The sequence below is a fragment of the Barbus barbus genome, assembly GCF_936440315.1.
Source record: "Barbus barbus genome assembly, chromosome: 40".
NCBI lineage: Eukaryota > Metazoa > Chordata > Actinopteri > Cypriniformes > Cyprinidae > Barbus > Barbus barbus.
In genome coordinates, this window is record NC_136718.1 from 11,912,196 (window position 1) to 11,929,120 (window position 16,925).

At 37.9% G+C, this 16,925-nt stretch overlaps 1 protein-coding gene across 1 annotated transcript; it reads left to right on the forward strand.

The window, feature by feature from the left end:
* Nucleotides 1-15,282: 15,282 nt before the first annotated feature.
* LOC306859501 (amphoterin-induced protein 3-like) lies at nt 15,283-16,722 on the forward strand (the record flags this gene model as incomplete). The annotated part of the gene is made up of 1 exon (XM_079400544.1): nt 15,283-16,722. The coding sequence occupies one exon, from the start codon at nt 15,283-15,285 to the stop codon at nt 16,720-16,722; it is 1,440 nt and encodes a 479-aa protein (XP_079256670.1).
* Nucleotides 16,723-16,925: the final 203 nt, after the last annotated feature.

Below are 16,925 nucleotides of genomic sequence, written 5' to 3' on the forward strand. Positions count from 1 at the left end.
GCAGCCATTTCTGTGAAACTTCAAAAAAAAGAAAAGCACTTTCCACAGTCTGACAATGTCCAGGATTGCATGCAAATGGTCATTTCACTTCCTCTACTTTCTTTTCTGGCTTTTCACAGACAGCAGGTGACACGTCTTTTTTAAACACTGCCTCTTTTTAAACACTGCCCTTTTGAAATATTCTGGAGTGGCTATAGCTGGAGTATCTTTAATTAAAATGAACTCTCAGAGTCTGTAACACATAAAATAAACTCTTCACAGGTTTAGATGAATGCCATAAATGCCAGGGTTGTGTGTCATTCAGTACTGAATTGAAATGAAGAAGGCTTTAAAATTCCTGCCTTTGAATTAAGGTAGCAAACAAGATGCAGGCCTGTACTGAAACTGTATTAAAAGAATTCCAAATAAAATACATGTACATATGTACGAAGTCAGTACGTTTTTTTTTAAATAAATTATTACTTTCATTCAGTTAATTTATACTTTATTCAGTTCATACTTTTATTCAAGCTTTTGATCAAAAGTGATAGTAAATACATTTATAATATTACAAAAGATTTCTACTTCAAACTAATGCTGTTCTTTAGAAATTTCTATTCATTAAAGAATCACGTCACGGTTTCCACTAAAATGTTAAGCAGCACAACAGTTTACAACATTGCTAATAATAAGGAACGTTTTTTACGCAAAGTAATGATGCTGAAAATTCAGCTTTACCATCAAAGGAATGAATTGCATTATAATATATATATATATATATATTTCAAAAAAAGAAAACTGTACTTTTAAATTGTAATACGATTTCATAATATTAGTTTTACTGTATTTTTCATTAAATAAATGCAGCCTTGGTGAGAATAGGAGCCTTCTTTCAAAAACATTAAACAAATCTCACCAACCCCAATCTTTTGAATGGTAGTTCAACTGCTGTAAGTGTAGTTTTGAATAATACATTTCATATTTCAGTGTAAATTATCTATAAACAATTAGTAATACACACAACACATGGCCTACTTCTATTTCTTTATGAACTATGTTTGATGAACATTTGAGATGCTTACATAAGAAGTTATCTGTTTTCGATTTTGTTGTTGGACTATGAGGTCATCTGCTTTGTGAATTCAGTGAAATTTTCTTTTATGTCATTCCATTTCAGCATGCCGTGGAGTAGCTAATCCAATTCAATTCACTCTATTAATTATGAGGGAGCTGATTTTATAAAGGCCAATACAGTAGCTGTCATGTACTGTAATTAAATGTCAATACGAAAGTGGTGTTAGAGCTATGTTTTAGCTCTGTTTACTATGTTTATGTATGTTTCAACATGGATCAGTACAATCCACAAGGTTCAGATGACACTTCACAAAAACACAATTTATTTCTTAATGTATAAAACTTTTTAAATTAGCAGTAATGCTAAATTATTTTAAATTAGCAGTAATTAACTACTGAATGCACTTTTTAAATCTGATTTTGTCAAATCCTGGCAAATGCCAATATAGGACCTGCTAACTTGTCTTATCCTTTTCTTTTATAAATAGATGGGAAAAGCCGACTCCTGACTGAATGAATATTGCTTTCTTTATTTCCAGCTTACATTTATTCATTTAGCAGATGCTTTTATGCAAAGAGACTTACAAATGAGAAACATCATAAGCAATTTATCATGAGAGCCAACAATATTTGCAGTATGCCAGATTTTAAGTAGTATAAACTAGATTAGTTGCTTCTTCAACTAATGCCAAAGACGTCCGAGTGAACAATTTCTTTAAAAAGCTAGAAATAGAACCAGAGTGTAGTGTGTGCAGTTTATCTCTTAATAATTACCAAAGTTAAGAGAAACCCTTTTTTATGAGAAGGGCAAGCAAGGAGAAAAGGATTATCATAGTACTAATCTGCAGTCCAGTGAAATGATCAGGACCACTTGAGACAGAACTGAAGACAGCTTCCTGTACAACAGCTCTCATACTATCTCCTCAGTCCCCTCTTGAATTATCCTCTTCACTCACTCACACACACAGCCTCATTCCACAATCTTCAATGTGAATCAGAGGGACTTATATTATAAGAAGAGACAGTGCCTATAGTAGATAAAAACTCGATATGCTGGGTAATTTTACATGATGATTCATAAGGCATAACCATAAATAGAAATAAACATCACTCAATAAAGACCACTTTCATCAGTGGCAAACGACAGGATGCTTTTGCAGGTTGTAGGTGTAAATAGTTACTTGATCCAGTGTTCTTGCTGTCCTCTGTATACTAAATACCGCACTAACTGCTTACGGAGTGAAAATCGCTTCAAATGACGGCGCGAGTGAACCGTTTGAATGATTCAAACTGAATCATTCGCTAAATTCACGGAAAAGAACCGACTCAAAAGAGTGACTCACTCACAAAACGGACTTCGCGAGTTCTGATTCGAAACAATCGACAGAAAGTAAGTGATACACTACTTGCTAGCTGTGTAATTTCTCTGTGGGACAAATTGTGAGCTTTTGTACCCTTTAAGTAGAGTCGGAAATAAAGAAATTACTAGTCTCGAGCCATTTAGTTCATAGGAGATACAGAAGTTGCAGAGGAGGGGTGTGTTGATGTGAAACATTGCAGGAACACTTTTATTATAATTTTCACATAGTTTCATGTATGTTTTAATTAAATTTGGCGGAAGGGGTCTTTACTCTTTGTTAATGGTTTGGAAAAGTTGATAAGCAAGTTGATTAAAAATTACGGGAACATGTTATATATGCAATATTGATAAATACATCCTATGATACATATCATTATGTCACGAATCTGGTCCATACACTTCCGGTCAATCACTACCAGAGGTCACCCACTCACCGCATGGACACTTGCACTTCACTACAATCCCCATCATTCATTGCACTGACGACACACACAGCTGTTTTCACTGATTACACAGCTGATCACACTAATCACTTAGGCTTTATAAACCATGGACTTCCTCTTGCTAGAGGCCGAGTATTGTATTGTGTTTATTACTCTCATAGCGATAGCTACTCTACAGAGTCATAGTCTTGCTTTACCTTGTGTGTTCTCTTGTGTTTTGACTCCTGCCCATGTTTTCTGGATTTACCCTTTTGCCTTGCCATTCGGACTCTGTTTGCACCTCGATTGGATTATTGCTCTCGTACCTGGATTACCCCTTCTGTCAAGCCCTTTGGATATTGTACGCCGATCGCCGACCACGCCTGTTTACTTGAGTACTCTTCTGTCTTGCCCTCTCTATACCTGTTTGCTGTTTGTTCGACCCTGCCTGTTATTGACCATGCCTGTAAATAAAAGCTTGCACTTGGATCCTCACGTCTTGTTCGCCCCGTTACAGATTAATTTATTTAGAGCTAATTTAGCAAAAGTCTATAGTGAGCATTTTGCAAACACATGCATTAAATTGGTAAATATGAACAATAAAATGTTGGTCTGCATGACCGGAAACGTGTGTTTTATGATATACTGCTCTTTTACAATAAAATAAATGAATACTATTTTAGAGTATAAGAATACTGTAACCCTTCCTTTTCTCTGCATGCATATGAAAGTCATCGTTGCCAAATAACCAACCTTTCGCCAAACCGTCTGAGTATGCATATAGGTGTGTTGGTGTGTGAGTGGGTGGTGTGAAATTCAAAGCATATTAATGTGAGCATGTTCTCTGGATAGCTATTAACAAGTCTATAATTAATGTTGTAAACTCAGTAGGGTGTAGGGACTGTGAAGGGGACCCAGGGGCTGCTAAGTGAGCGTACTGAGAGGCCATCGAACTCCTGTGACTGTAACATTTCTCTGTGGTGAAAGCATTTCACTGGAAGTCAGCCCTTTCTTACACGTCAGATTAGACTAGAATCACTACAGGCCATTATTAGCCATCTTCACAATTCCCTCTGGTTATGTATACAAGAAGATTTGAGACTAACAATGCAATGAGTTTGCATCCTCCTTTTCTGAGAAGATCAATAATATCAGAAAGGCAGTTGGCACATCTTCCAGTTATGCAGAGGTCACACAGATTCGACCGCAGTTTCAAAAATAAGTAACTATGTCTGTTTTTGAAGCAATTGACAGCAAAATTTTGGAAGAAATAGTACAGCACCTTCAATCGTCAACCTGCTATCTTGACCCACTTCCCACATCTTTTTTCAAAAGTGTGCTTAACTGTTTAGAAGCTGATCTCTTAGAAGTGAACACCTCACTTCTTTCTGGGACTTTTCCACACTCTCTGAAAACTGCAGCTGTTAAGCCCCTTCTGAAAAAGCGCAATCTTGATAACACCATATTGAGCAACTATAGACCAATATCAAATCTTCCTTTCATAAGTAAGTTTATTGAAAAGGTTGTTTTTAATCAGCTGAACAACTACTTGAACTCAAATGGACATCTGGACAATTTTCAATCTGGTTTCGGAGAGCATCACAGCAGAGGGATAGCGCTCATTAAGATAAATGATATTCGCTTTAATTCTGATTCTGGCAAAATATCAGTGCTGGTACTACTAGATCTTAGTGCTGCGTTTGACACTGTCGATCATAACATACTTCTAGAGAGACTGGAAAACTGGGTTGTGCTTTCTGGGATGGTGCTCAAATGGTTCAGGTCATACTTAGAAGGGAGAGGTTATTATGTATAAGTCTAAGAGGACGGCCATGACATGCAGAGTCCCACAAGGCTCAATTCTTGCACCGCTCTTGTTTAGCAAAATGGGTGAGTAAATGATGACAGGTTTTTCATTATTTTTAGATTAACTATCCCTTTAAAGTGTCTACTAAAATGAACAAATGTAATGTGACCCTCTAAAGAACTTCAGATGAAGGCAGTGGAAATTACATCTGAAGACTGGTTACACAAACTGTGAACATAAAAGATGAAGGGCACAACCACGGTCTTTATTACTGTGAGCTTGTAAAATGGTTTTGCTAAAAATTAATTCCATATTTACAATGCAGTCTGAGATGAAAGTCATGTCAAAGCATTAGCCACTAAGTCAAATAATGAGGAAGAACCAAATTGCCTATCACAGCTATTGCTGATGATACCCAGATTTACCTAGCCTTATCTTCAAATGACTATAGTCCCATTGACTCCCTCTGCCAATGCATTGATGAAATTAACAGTTGGATGTGCCAAAACTTTCTTCAGTTAAACAAGGAGAAAACTGAAGTCATTGCATTTGGAAACATTTACATTACATTTTACATTTAGTCATTTGGCAGACGCTTTTATCCAAAGCGACTTACAATTGGGGAATACAAAAAACGATTCATCTTGAAGAGGCAATCAGACAGAGGAAGTGCTTCATCTTTGTTACTTGACTTCATCCTAAACTCAAAAAGATAGAGGGAAAGATTTTTTTTTTTTTTTTTTTTTTTTTTTTTTTTTTGAGTTTAGGATGAAGTCAAGTAACAAAGATGAAGTTCTCAAGGTGAATGCATACCTTGACTCTAGGGGTCAAACAACTAAAAATAAAGTCAAAAATCTTGGGGTGATTCTGGAGACAGACCTTAGCTTTAGTAGTCATGTCAAAGCAGTAACTAAATCAGCATACTGTCATCTCAAAAACATTGCAAGAATTAGATGTTTTGTTTCCAGTCAAGACTTGTTCATGCCTTTATCACCAGCAGTGTGGATTATTGTAATGGTCTCCTCACCGGCCTTCCCAAGAAGACCATTAGACAGCTGCAGCTCATCCAGAACGCTGCTGCCAGGATTCTGACTAGAACCAGAAAATCTGAGCATATCACACCAGTCCTCAGGTCCTTACACTGGCTTCCAGTTACATTTAGGACTTATTTTAAAGTACTTTTACTCATTTATAAATCACTCAATGGCCTAGGACCTAAATACATTACAGATATGCTCACTATGTGCTAAAACGTTAACCACATTTAAATCCAAACTCAAAACTCATCTGTTTAGCTGTACATTTATTGAATGAGCACTGTGCTACATCTGAACTGACTGCACTGTATTTTATGTATAATAATTTTCTATTCTTAATTTTTTTTAAATATTTTTTTATATCATTTTAAAAGTTTAAACAGAAGGCTGAAGTAAGTGCTGTGATGGTAAAGAGAATGTGGGCAAAGAAAGACAAGCGTGTTGGTTAATCAGTTTAAAGTAGGACCTCTGAGTTCTAGTTGTTTGGTTTCTGGATAGGGACTGTCTGTAAGCAGAGGGAGTGCGGGAGGGGGAGAGCGATGGACTCACTCAGACGTGTCATAATTAAGGTACACCTGTAACTGTAAAGGTGTACGAGTGCACATCTATAGATTGAGAGATGTGCACAGTCCGGGGGAGGACAAAATGCATTCTCTAAGGCACTAAGAGCCGTAGAGGCAAATAGTGCATTTGAAGGTATAGGAAATACCGAGAGAATGTGAGATGCTAGAAGGGAGGTTCTAGTCGTAAATCGCTCTACCAAGTCTAAATTCCTACCATTACAGACAGGGGCACACCCAGAGTTTTAGCAAATAGGTCAGATATGATGGTCAAAGTAAGTAGGGGGTGAGGTAGTGGAATAGTTAGGTGTTTTGGAAGGTTTTTTTTTTTTCTTTCACTTAGTGCGAAAGAGTTTGAACAAAGCTTGAGAATATTTGTTTTTAAATTTCTTGTTTTTATTATTATTATTATTACCATTTTTTTATTCCTTATTTTTATCGTTGTGATCAATATTATTATTATTTTTATGACTATTTAACTTTCTTTCATGTAAAGCACTTTGAATTACCATTGTGTATGAAATGTGCTATATAAATAATAGGGCCGGGACTCGATTAAAAAAATTAATCTAATTAATTAGAGGCTTTGTAATTAATTAATCGAAATTAATCGCATTTTAATCGCATATAAATATTTGACCTGAGAACAGTGAGAAGTAAGTTTTTTTATATGGATTTTTAAATTTCCCATCCACAGGGCCAACCAAAGCGGTCTCATCAGCTTCTTTGTCCATGTTCACTGTGGTTTGTTTTTGGCTGTTTCTCAGTATGCGTTCTTCAGCGATCTTGTGTTCTCGTTCTACGTCATCATTAACCGTCGAAGTTCAGTTCCAATTCTCAAGAACGCAAGTATAGAGGATGCATGAAAGTGCCCGGATATGTTCTTGAAACTGAGGATGCATCGAGTGCAGACTTGAGAGAATCGAGCCGTTAGAAATCCCAGAAAACGCTGTGGGTGGCCGGTGTACGGAAGCCTGTCAGCTTTAAAGTCGCTCTCACAAATACTTAACGGCTCTTCAAGTTGAAAGTAAACATTTATCGTTTTGTTTTGGTTAATTTTAATAAAGTTATAAGACCCGGAGAAAGTCTGCATTTTTATTGGCATATTAAAATGAATCTTAACAGTAAAACATATAACGCTGTAAAATAAAACACAATACAATTATATGAAAGTAATATCTATAATAGTATGAAATGTTTTAATAAGTTATGACATTTTGTAATATTGATTGTTCATTGGTCGCTGCTTATGCTGAGACTATGCGGTCAGTTAAGCAGGAACGCAGTACATCTCAATTCTCATAAGTGTGCGTTCTGTGTTCTCGTGTCCTTCCGAGTTCGTTCTTCCAAGGAAGCTTGGCAAGACCGGTCTCCACGAGAACGCAAGTCCGTTCTTTGCGTTCTTGGAATTGAGAACACAGCCTTCTGAACGCTAGTAGGTGCTCCAGTATAATTGGTCCGCCGAAACTCATCCAGTGAGAAACGTTCCGCGGTGCAAAAATAAGTGCGATTAAAATGCGTTAAAAAAATTTAACGCGTTATTTTTGTGTAATTAATTAATCTAAATTAACGCGTTAAAGTCCCGGCCCTAATAAATAAACTTGCCTTGCCTTGCCTAACCTTCATAAGTAAATAGAGGGAAAGACCAAGGTGAATGTAATTGGAAATCCATGCACAATCATTTTCTCTTTTTATATCTGTACTTTGATTCAAACAAGGGGCTTTTGACTTAATGTACCTTTATAATATATCTGATTGGAATGTCACCTCAGATGTTTGACAGCACAGTGAGGGGCTGAAATAAGAGAGACTGTGAAGGACGAAGCCCCCCTTCACCCAACCTGCTCAATGAAAATTAAATGACTGGATTAGGCAGCTAATTGCCCAGCACTTGGACATGGATTGACATCTATGTAACAATGAAACTGTGAACTGATGGTCCTTTGAGGATTGATGGTACTTTGCTAATTTACATTCAGTCAAGTTTTCCCTCATTCATTTCTTAAAAGATCGTTGCACAGGCTGCAGTATCTAGATATGGCTTTCCGCTTTCTGTGAATCAGCCCTTGAGCATCTCTCTTCATGGTTCCTGGGTTAAAGGGGCTTACCAGTTCTCAGTTTCTGAGGACTTTGTGTTATTTAGCAGAATTGGTGTCAGGTCGCATTGAATAGGGGGCGAAAAGGCAAGTCTCTTAAATCCAGAAACTACAGAGAACCACAACAGGCAGCATTTATTGGGAGCACACACAACTCATTACACTCATTAATTACCAGATGACACAGCAGCCACTTGCATATCAGCCTGTGGTGTAAATGGGAAAAAGTGCACGTTAATTTTTCTAATGATTATGCAAATGAACGCCAAGCAGATGAAGGTTATCACGTCCGCATGCAAGGCAGTAATTACCACCTCCGGGGATAAGCACGAGACGAAATCATTAAGCAGAAGAGTTTAGTGTGATGCAGCAATGCATTTAAAACATCACCTTAACAATCAAATAGAACTAAGTGGTCAAACTAAAAAAGATATACAATAATTATAATTCCATGATTTGCATTAACCAATAGACAAAGATATTTAGCCAGTTTTTGCATCCATTCTGGTATGGAAACTCACCATCTAATGTAAAGGATATAATCAAGTCCCACCCTGTTTTCTATTCTCATTAAAAATCAGGCCACTCAGAAATACGGTACAAATATAGAGTGGGTTGCAAACACCAATTCACACAGCAAATAACATATCTCCAGACAATAAACCGTCATTAAACGTATCACTTTTTGAAATGACTGCTAATATCGTTGGCTCCTGTTGTATTTTTTGTCTCACTGATAATTCACTTATAAAGGGATAGATCACCCAAAAATAAAAAATTCTGTCATTCGTTACTCACCTTCACGTCATTCCAAACCTGCACAACTTTATTTCTGCTATGGAAAACAATAGAAGATATTCTGAAGAATGTTGGTAGTCAAGCAGTTTTGGTTATCATTGGCTTCTATTGTATGGACAAAAACACTGAGACATTTCTTAAAATATCTTCTTTTTTTGGTTCCAAGTCATACAGGTTTAGAACAAAATGGGCGAGTAAATGATGACAGATTTTTCATTATTTTTAGATGAACTATCCCTTTAAAGTGTCTACTAAAATGAACAAATGTAATGTGACCCTCTAAAGAACTTCAGATGAAGGCAGTGGAAATTACATCTGAAGACTGGTTACACAAACTGTGAACATAAAAGATGAAGGGCACAACCACGGTCTTTATTACTGTGAGCTTGTAAAATGGTTTTGCTAAAACATTAATCCCAAATTTACAATGCAGTCTGAGATGAAAGAGAACAGCCCTGCAACAGGTGATTAAATTAAGCGAGATTATAGCTGTACTGTGACTATAAAAGCACTTCTTGTTATTGGGTTTATTTAATCAAGCGAATAATAAAGTTAGCTGTCTCTCACTAAACAACCATTCTCCATAATAGAAATGGCCATTCTCTTAACAAACCTTTGAGAGAATGTAGCAGTTCAGCATCATAACAGCTGGGGGTTGTGCAGTGCTGATCTAATGCGGAACAGCATCTCCAAAACCCGTGAAAACACACTGCAAGGAGAAGAAGACCGCCTTAACCAGTCGTGAATTCAAAAATATTAATTTATATAAAAATAGTACATACTACATCACCCCAAACATCCTGAAATCAAGATTAAATCAATATACTCGTTTCAACCAACATTTTTAACACCTCCAAGATAAGCGTTCCTAAATCACGACTGTAAGGTTTCTATTTGATACGCTTTTCATATGACGGCAAAATGTTTAATATAAATTATTTTAATATCGTTTAAACGTGTTTTCTTAATATCCCGATGCAGATTAGCCTATTATTATGCTATTGCTAGATCACCTCAGAAACATGCACAAACTGCAGTCAGCACATAACCACGCGTCTCGCGCAAATGCAAAATAAGACGACAAACTTTCACTAACCTTCTCGTGCGTATTATTACCTTCTTGTTTTGTCCAAGACAGTGAATAAGAGCGAGCTTCTTCAAACTTCAGTCAGATTATCACCTCGACGCGCTTCTCACGCCGGAGACAGTAGCGTTATGCCAGCGGTTAGTTTGGGTTTAGGACAGATGCTCCTCGCATGAGTATCTCCATTGGCTTAGCATCACTTACTTCACCCTCCCCTGAACGCTCACACGCGCTGTCTGCATGCTGGATACTTTCCCTACCTCCTCCTTACGTTGACAGACAACTACAAAGTGAACAATACAAGTATAGATTTATTTTACAGCTTTTTATGTAACTTCAAAGTCAAGCTTGGTTTTGCAGAAGAAATTAGCCACTTTAAATAATCTTGTGTTATTATCTGCAATGACTTATTAAAATATCTTCATTAATATCTGATTTGTTGGTTCAGTGTACCTTAATGAAACACTAAAATTAATTCACGCTTTAGTGTCAGTTTGTGTGCTGTTTTACCACAATCTCTCTGTCCTCGTGAAACATAACCAGAGAAGAAACACGTGTTGCCATTAGAATGCGTGATGCAGAATTTCGAAATGAAGAATTGGTGATCCTGTTGCGATCCTCCCTCAAACCCTCCTGTGCCTAGCATGCTCCGACTATTATAACAAATGACACGAGTTATGGGGGTGATGTGAGTGACACAGTAACGAAGTGCATCGGTGCAAGCTGTCATTTTGTAACACTACTGCCCCCTTTTGGTATTCAGTAATACTGTAACACATTTTACTCCAGTGGGTAATTTTTAGGATAGGTTCATAGCCACACAAAAAAGGGAAAGATACAATTCAGGTGTCACACTCAATTTGGTGTGTGTGTGTGTGTGTGTGTGTGTGTGTTTTCTCTGTATTCACTGTGTAAATTTCCTAGCAGAGTGTACATTACAGTATGAAGACAAATTTCTTACAAATAATCATCCATGTATGGAACCACAAGCGAAGCGTGACTTAATTAAGAGCAAGGCAGATAAATCAGTCATGGGCCTGTATCCTTGGAAATGGGAGGATAATGTAAACCTTCACATTATTTTCGAGTCATTAGGCAAGAACACAATACTCCTAGTTGTGTTGTGGCCTAAAAGCAAGTTGTACTATGCTTTAAATGTGGGCTAATTATGCAACAGCACCCCATTTAGCATGTTATGAGAAATCTCTGGCTACCACAAAGACAATTAATGAGCAAAACACACATTGGGGTAATGAGTTAAAATGAAAGTTTGTATTTGTGAAACAGACAAAGCAGCATATACAAAAAATAAATAGGTTGCTAAAGTATCTGATGCACCTTTAAGAAAAGCACTGCAAATGTCAATTCTAAGCATAGTGTAAAAGACCTTTTAAAAGAAGAATGTGAATAGTTTATTTTGCCCTGCTAATTGTTTGCACAAGCTATGACAGGTCTTATTGTTACAATATATTGAATGACCTTCAGTCACTCTGAAGAACAGCTGAGTCTTGCACACTAACAAAGACAGAGATCCACATGAACACACACACTCAGACTATTCAGTGTAACTAATTATGACTCTCCTCACTACATCCTTGGTCAACACAATCGATTGATCTCATTTGCACATTCTCCTGAGGAGGAATTACTGCCTGTTGTCTCCAATCGATCACCTCTGCAGACACTCTGTGTGAGTTCACCACGGAAGACAGGAGGTCAGCAGGAGGAAATGAACGAGTCAAATGCCTCAACCACTGCACTGACAGGCCAACACAAACATCTTAAACACAAAGAAGAAACAAAGGGTGAGGAAAAAAAGAAAAAGCAAGAAAGAAACAAAGAGGAGAAAAAAACACCAGTGTCTAAAAAGCATTATTTTAAAGCATATAGACTATTTAACAAGCAGGCTGAAAAAAGAAAAAATAGCCCGTGTGTGTGTGTTTATATATGTATGTAATATGGATGTATCACGTAAACGCCAATGGTTCATTCCAATGTGCTTTAATTGTTTTCAAAAATATAATAATGTCAGATATACAAAAAAAAAAAAATGAATTATGTGAATAAAACCAACAAACAAAACCACTTCAAGAAAAGAAAAGCATTTTCTGCAAACTGACTTTTTACTCAAACCTGCAATTACAACTAGTCTGTGTCCCATTGAACACAAAAACACTGGGCTGCTAGTATTCAGTAAGTTTATCACATGTGCAAGTGCTTCCATCTACTGGTTGTTTATATGAAGAACCTTTCACTTCAACATCTACGTAATTCTAATATAGGTATTAAATAATATAAATACGTTTATGAATATTTTTGGGGAATATTTTTTAACGACATCGACAGTAAACTCCAAAACTGACTTCGGCTTATGTTCTGCTAAAGCGCGCGTTTAAACAAATGTTAATGTAATTGAGATTTGACACTAGAGAAATGTTTTCTTCTGAAACTGGCTAACGTTTTTCACAAAGACTTGGGTTTGAAAGGTCAGTGAAGCATCGATTTGAGTATTAATCAGAGAGGGGGAGCGCGGGGCACAGAGTAACACTTTTTGACTTTCCCAAATTGTGTAAATCGACTTCGTGTTCAGAGAATAATTTTTTATCCACAGTAATTTCACACTTGTCTAGTACACATGTCGCTTTGTTTCATAAATACAGTGCATACCTTTTTCTTTATTTACCCTCAAATATTGGAAGTGAAATGTGACAACATGCCCCGTAGGTGGGGTACATTGTAACAGATGAGGGGCACGTTGTAACATGACCATATGACACCCTAAAATGTTATCTGATCTTATGAAAAAAATATACAAGACAAACTAAAATATTTTGTCAATAAAATAAAATAATTCTTTATTTTAAATAAAATAATGGTGTTTTTTAATAATTAAAAGTAATCAGATTTTTGAGTTTGACATTGAACATATTGCAACCATGCCTGGGACGGGCCACACGAGCCAAAATGCTTTCCTTGTCTTGAAATAATAATTTCTGAACATTAAACAATGATTGTCAGTCTTTATTCACCTGTTTCTCGTCGTTTCTCATTAACATGTATTAAAGTAAATAGTGTGAATTACATCGCTAATGGCATAGAATAGCAGGGCAATTTTAATTTAAAACCGGTTAGAATCTAAACTGATAAATAACAGATTGGAGATTAAAATAATATCAGATTTGTCTCATTTTAAATTAGTAATAAAAACTGAGATGGAAAATTTACTTAAGCCAGAAATATAATTTTACTATGGTAAAATAAATGTTCAGCGATATCTTCAAAGACTTTTGAATTTTGGTGCACTTTTTTCTCTATATAATGTTGATATGGTAACTAGTAAATACTGTAAATTTGGTTATGCTAGCATGTGTGGAAATATTTAAAAAACGTGTTACAACTAACCCCGTGTCACAGAAAATGTAAGGCTGCAGCGGAATTCAGAGCTTCTGTCTTTCGGTTAATTTCCCATATATTCAGCATTTCATGAGCCCACATCCTGTGAGTGTGGAGTAGATCTACTGTGCAAAGCTGTCTCCAGTCATTTTCTGGAATACAGTAAGTGGGTTTGGTCTTGTGTGTGGGAGTACTCTGTGCTTTTGTCAATGTGACTGCTGCCAGCTATCTATGCCATGTGTCAGTGTTTCTGAAGAGATGCCACCCTAACAGAATGACACTCTAAAAAAACAAACATCCTAATTCCATTTCACACTTTTGGATTTGTCACACATGCTGTGACTGATTATCTTGCCATGACTCCAAGATCCCTTATATTCCTAAACATTATGCTTGCATGGGCACATTTTGTACCCATCCAGTTTTACTCAAAATCCTGGACAAATGAACTGAAGGTGGATGCCATTAGGTAATTATATTTAAAAAAAAATCAGAAGGCTTGTCTCCAGCTAAGCGATCCATTAGATGGACAAACAGACAGATAGATAGATGTTCATCTAATCAAATTAATCTGTAACTGTTGTAAAAGGATAGGTATTAAAATCATTTAGATTAAATATCAATACTACCGTTCAGATGTACTAGATGATGATAATGTGCCAAAGGCACCTGGAGAAACACAAACAAACCAAGACCAATTCAGTGTGACAGCAGTCAGCTCCCTCAGGACCACCATGACCAAGACAACCGACAATAGCTGCCAAACACTGCCTGGCAGTGGAGATGAGGGGGAGTCAAAGCTGTGGTTTCTAAGCTGACTGGTACCTCATGCTATACAGAAAAAATTCTCTCTCATCCAAGTCCAAAAGTTTTGATGATTTTCATGAAATGTAAGATGAGACAAACACACAGCATCTTAAATCCTGTTAAGAGATGTGCTGTGTGGGGGGAAAAATTGAAACGGAAAAAGACTAATCCAGAGGGGATTAAAGGAACCAAACAATTGGAGAGAGAAAGAGAGAGTGAGAGAAAGATAGAAAGAGAGAGTCGTATCGGAAATAATCACAGTGTGAGAGGGAGAGATGTGAGGCGGGGCTTTGAATAGGAAGCGGAGGCAAGGATGGGAAGAGATTAGTGCTGCGCTCTGTGGGCTCATCACTCAATGAAAGGACACTCTGGAAACAACAAGGGCGCTCAGCCTCAGGAGAACCGGGAAAGGTGCAAGTTTTGTTTTAGGGATATATTAAACTTACTGGAAAACGCTTTGGACTTTCTGGATGCTTTCAAATCAGGATAATCTGTTTGAACAACTTCTAACCATGGATTGTTACAGCAAAGTAAGAAAAGAGGAACGGGATCTAAGCAAGTTCTAAGTGACTTTTCTGGTAGGATTTCCTGTGTATGTTGTGCTAATAGAGTAGGTTAACCAATGTAAAACATTCATTTTAAATACATGTAGTAACTGCATACTATTTTATTCTTAGTCCGTTCCTTGCCCCAAATACATCTGCATGGTACACAGGAAATTAGATGGCCATCTGTGAAATATTGGAAGACATAACAGATGTAAAACGACTTTTCTAGGATTTAAGAGCAGAATGCTTCCTATAGAATGCTTCCAACTGTGCTGGCGCTGATCCTGGTGTAATCCTTTTTATGTGCAACCAAAATAATGACTTCTACATCTTGTATGGTTTTGATCTTGCTCTTGGTTCAGCTCTCGGGGGCTATTTGTCCTCAAGGCTGCCTGTGCATATCTGACATACTGAACTGTGGCTCCGTGGGTCTGGATAGATTCCCCAACCCGCTTCCATTCACGACTTCTGTCCTGGATCTCAGTCATAACAGACTAACATGGCTGGCAGCTGGCAGCTTCTACGGGCTCCCAAGGCTGCACACTTTGCATATGTCCCATAACCGCATCTCCTTGCTTAGCCCGGGAGCTTTCCATAACATCAGCAGTCTTCGATTCCTGGACCTCTCTTCCAACAAATTGCAGGTGGTGGGGAAGCATCACTTCCAGGACCTGCCAGCCTTAGAGGTGCTGTTGCTGTACAACAATCGTCTTACCCGCGTGGAGAGCAACACCCTAATGGGGCTTGGCAATCTCAGGACGGTTTATTTCAGCCTCAACCAGATCACAGATTTCCCATTCTTCTCGATTCGTAAGCACAGCCACCCCAACCTGGTGACACTGGACCTCTCCTCAAACCGTCTGTTTCGTTTGCCTATGGATGACATTGTGGTGTTGCCCGCTGCAGTGCAGAAAGGCCTGTTCCTGCACAACAACAGTCTGGAGTGCGATTGCTCAATGTACCGCATGTTTTGGCACTGGGAGCAGAAGAGATATCCAAGTGTGAAAGACTACAAGGATGACTACAAGTGTCTGATCTACGGAGAGCGTCAAATCTCAATCAATTTTCTGCGCTCTTCGCATTTCTTTGAGAACTGTACGATTGGGAAGATGATATCCCTGATATCTCCAAAGGCTGATAAAGTTGTTTATGAGGGTGAACAAGTGAGACTGGACTGCACTGGGACACTAAACGGAGAAGACCTGTCTTACAGCTGGATCATTCCTCATCAAGAAAACATCTCTCAGCTGATCCAGAACGGATCTCTACATCTCAATCAAGACGGTAGCTTGGATATTCTAGCTGCCCAGTCCATAGATTCGGGGGTCTACCAGTGCACTGCTGTGGATAATACGAGGATGATCAATGAATCACGAGAAGTGAATTTAACAGTGGTAGCCCAGCGTGCCATGGAGGAGCCGTTCAACACAGGCTACACCACTCTTCTGGGATGTGTGGTGACCCTTGTCCTCATATTGATGTATCTGTATTTAACCCCATGTCGTTGTAGTTGCTGCAAACCTCCTCCTCCCTCTCCGGCCATCTCAACCTTTGGGGAAGACCACTGCACTCTGGCCTCTATCTTTGCAGTTCCTTCAACTGATCGACTCAAGAGCAAGTCTCAGTCCGACAGGCACGTAATGTTCATTGAGCCACTCATGGCGGGGAAAAACGGCCATCCGAAAGCTGCATTTGTTGTTGAACAGCCTACAATTGAAAACTTCACCATAATTAGAGAAAGAAATGACTCTGAGTAGCAAATTTGTGACTTCAAAATCCTGCCGAGTTGCTTAAGCCTTGTTTGAACCATAGTGACAAGCATCACAAATTAATCTGTCATAATTCCCTAATAAACTATTTTGATCCTCAGATTTAGAGGGTGTCTCCTGTCTCACAGTATGAAGTGATACATTTGTTTACGCTGAATGCGTGGGACTGCACTGCTAGTAATGCGCTGAAA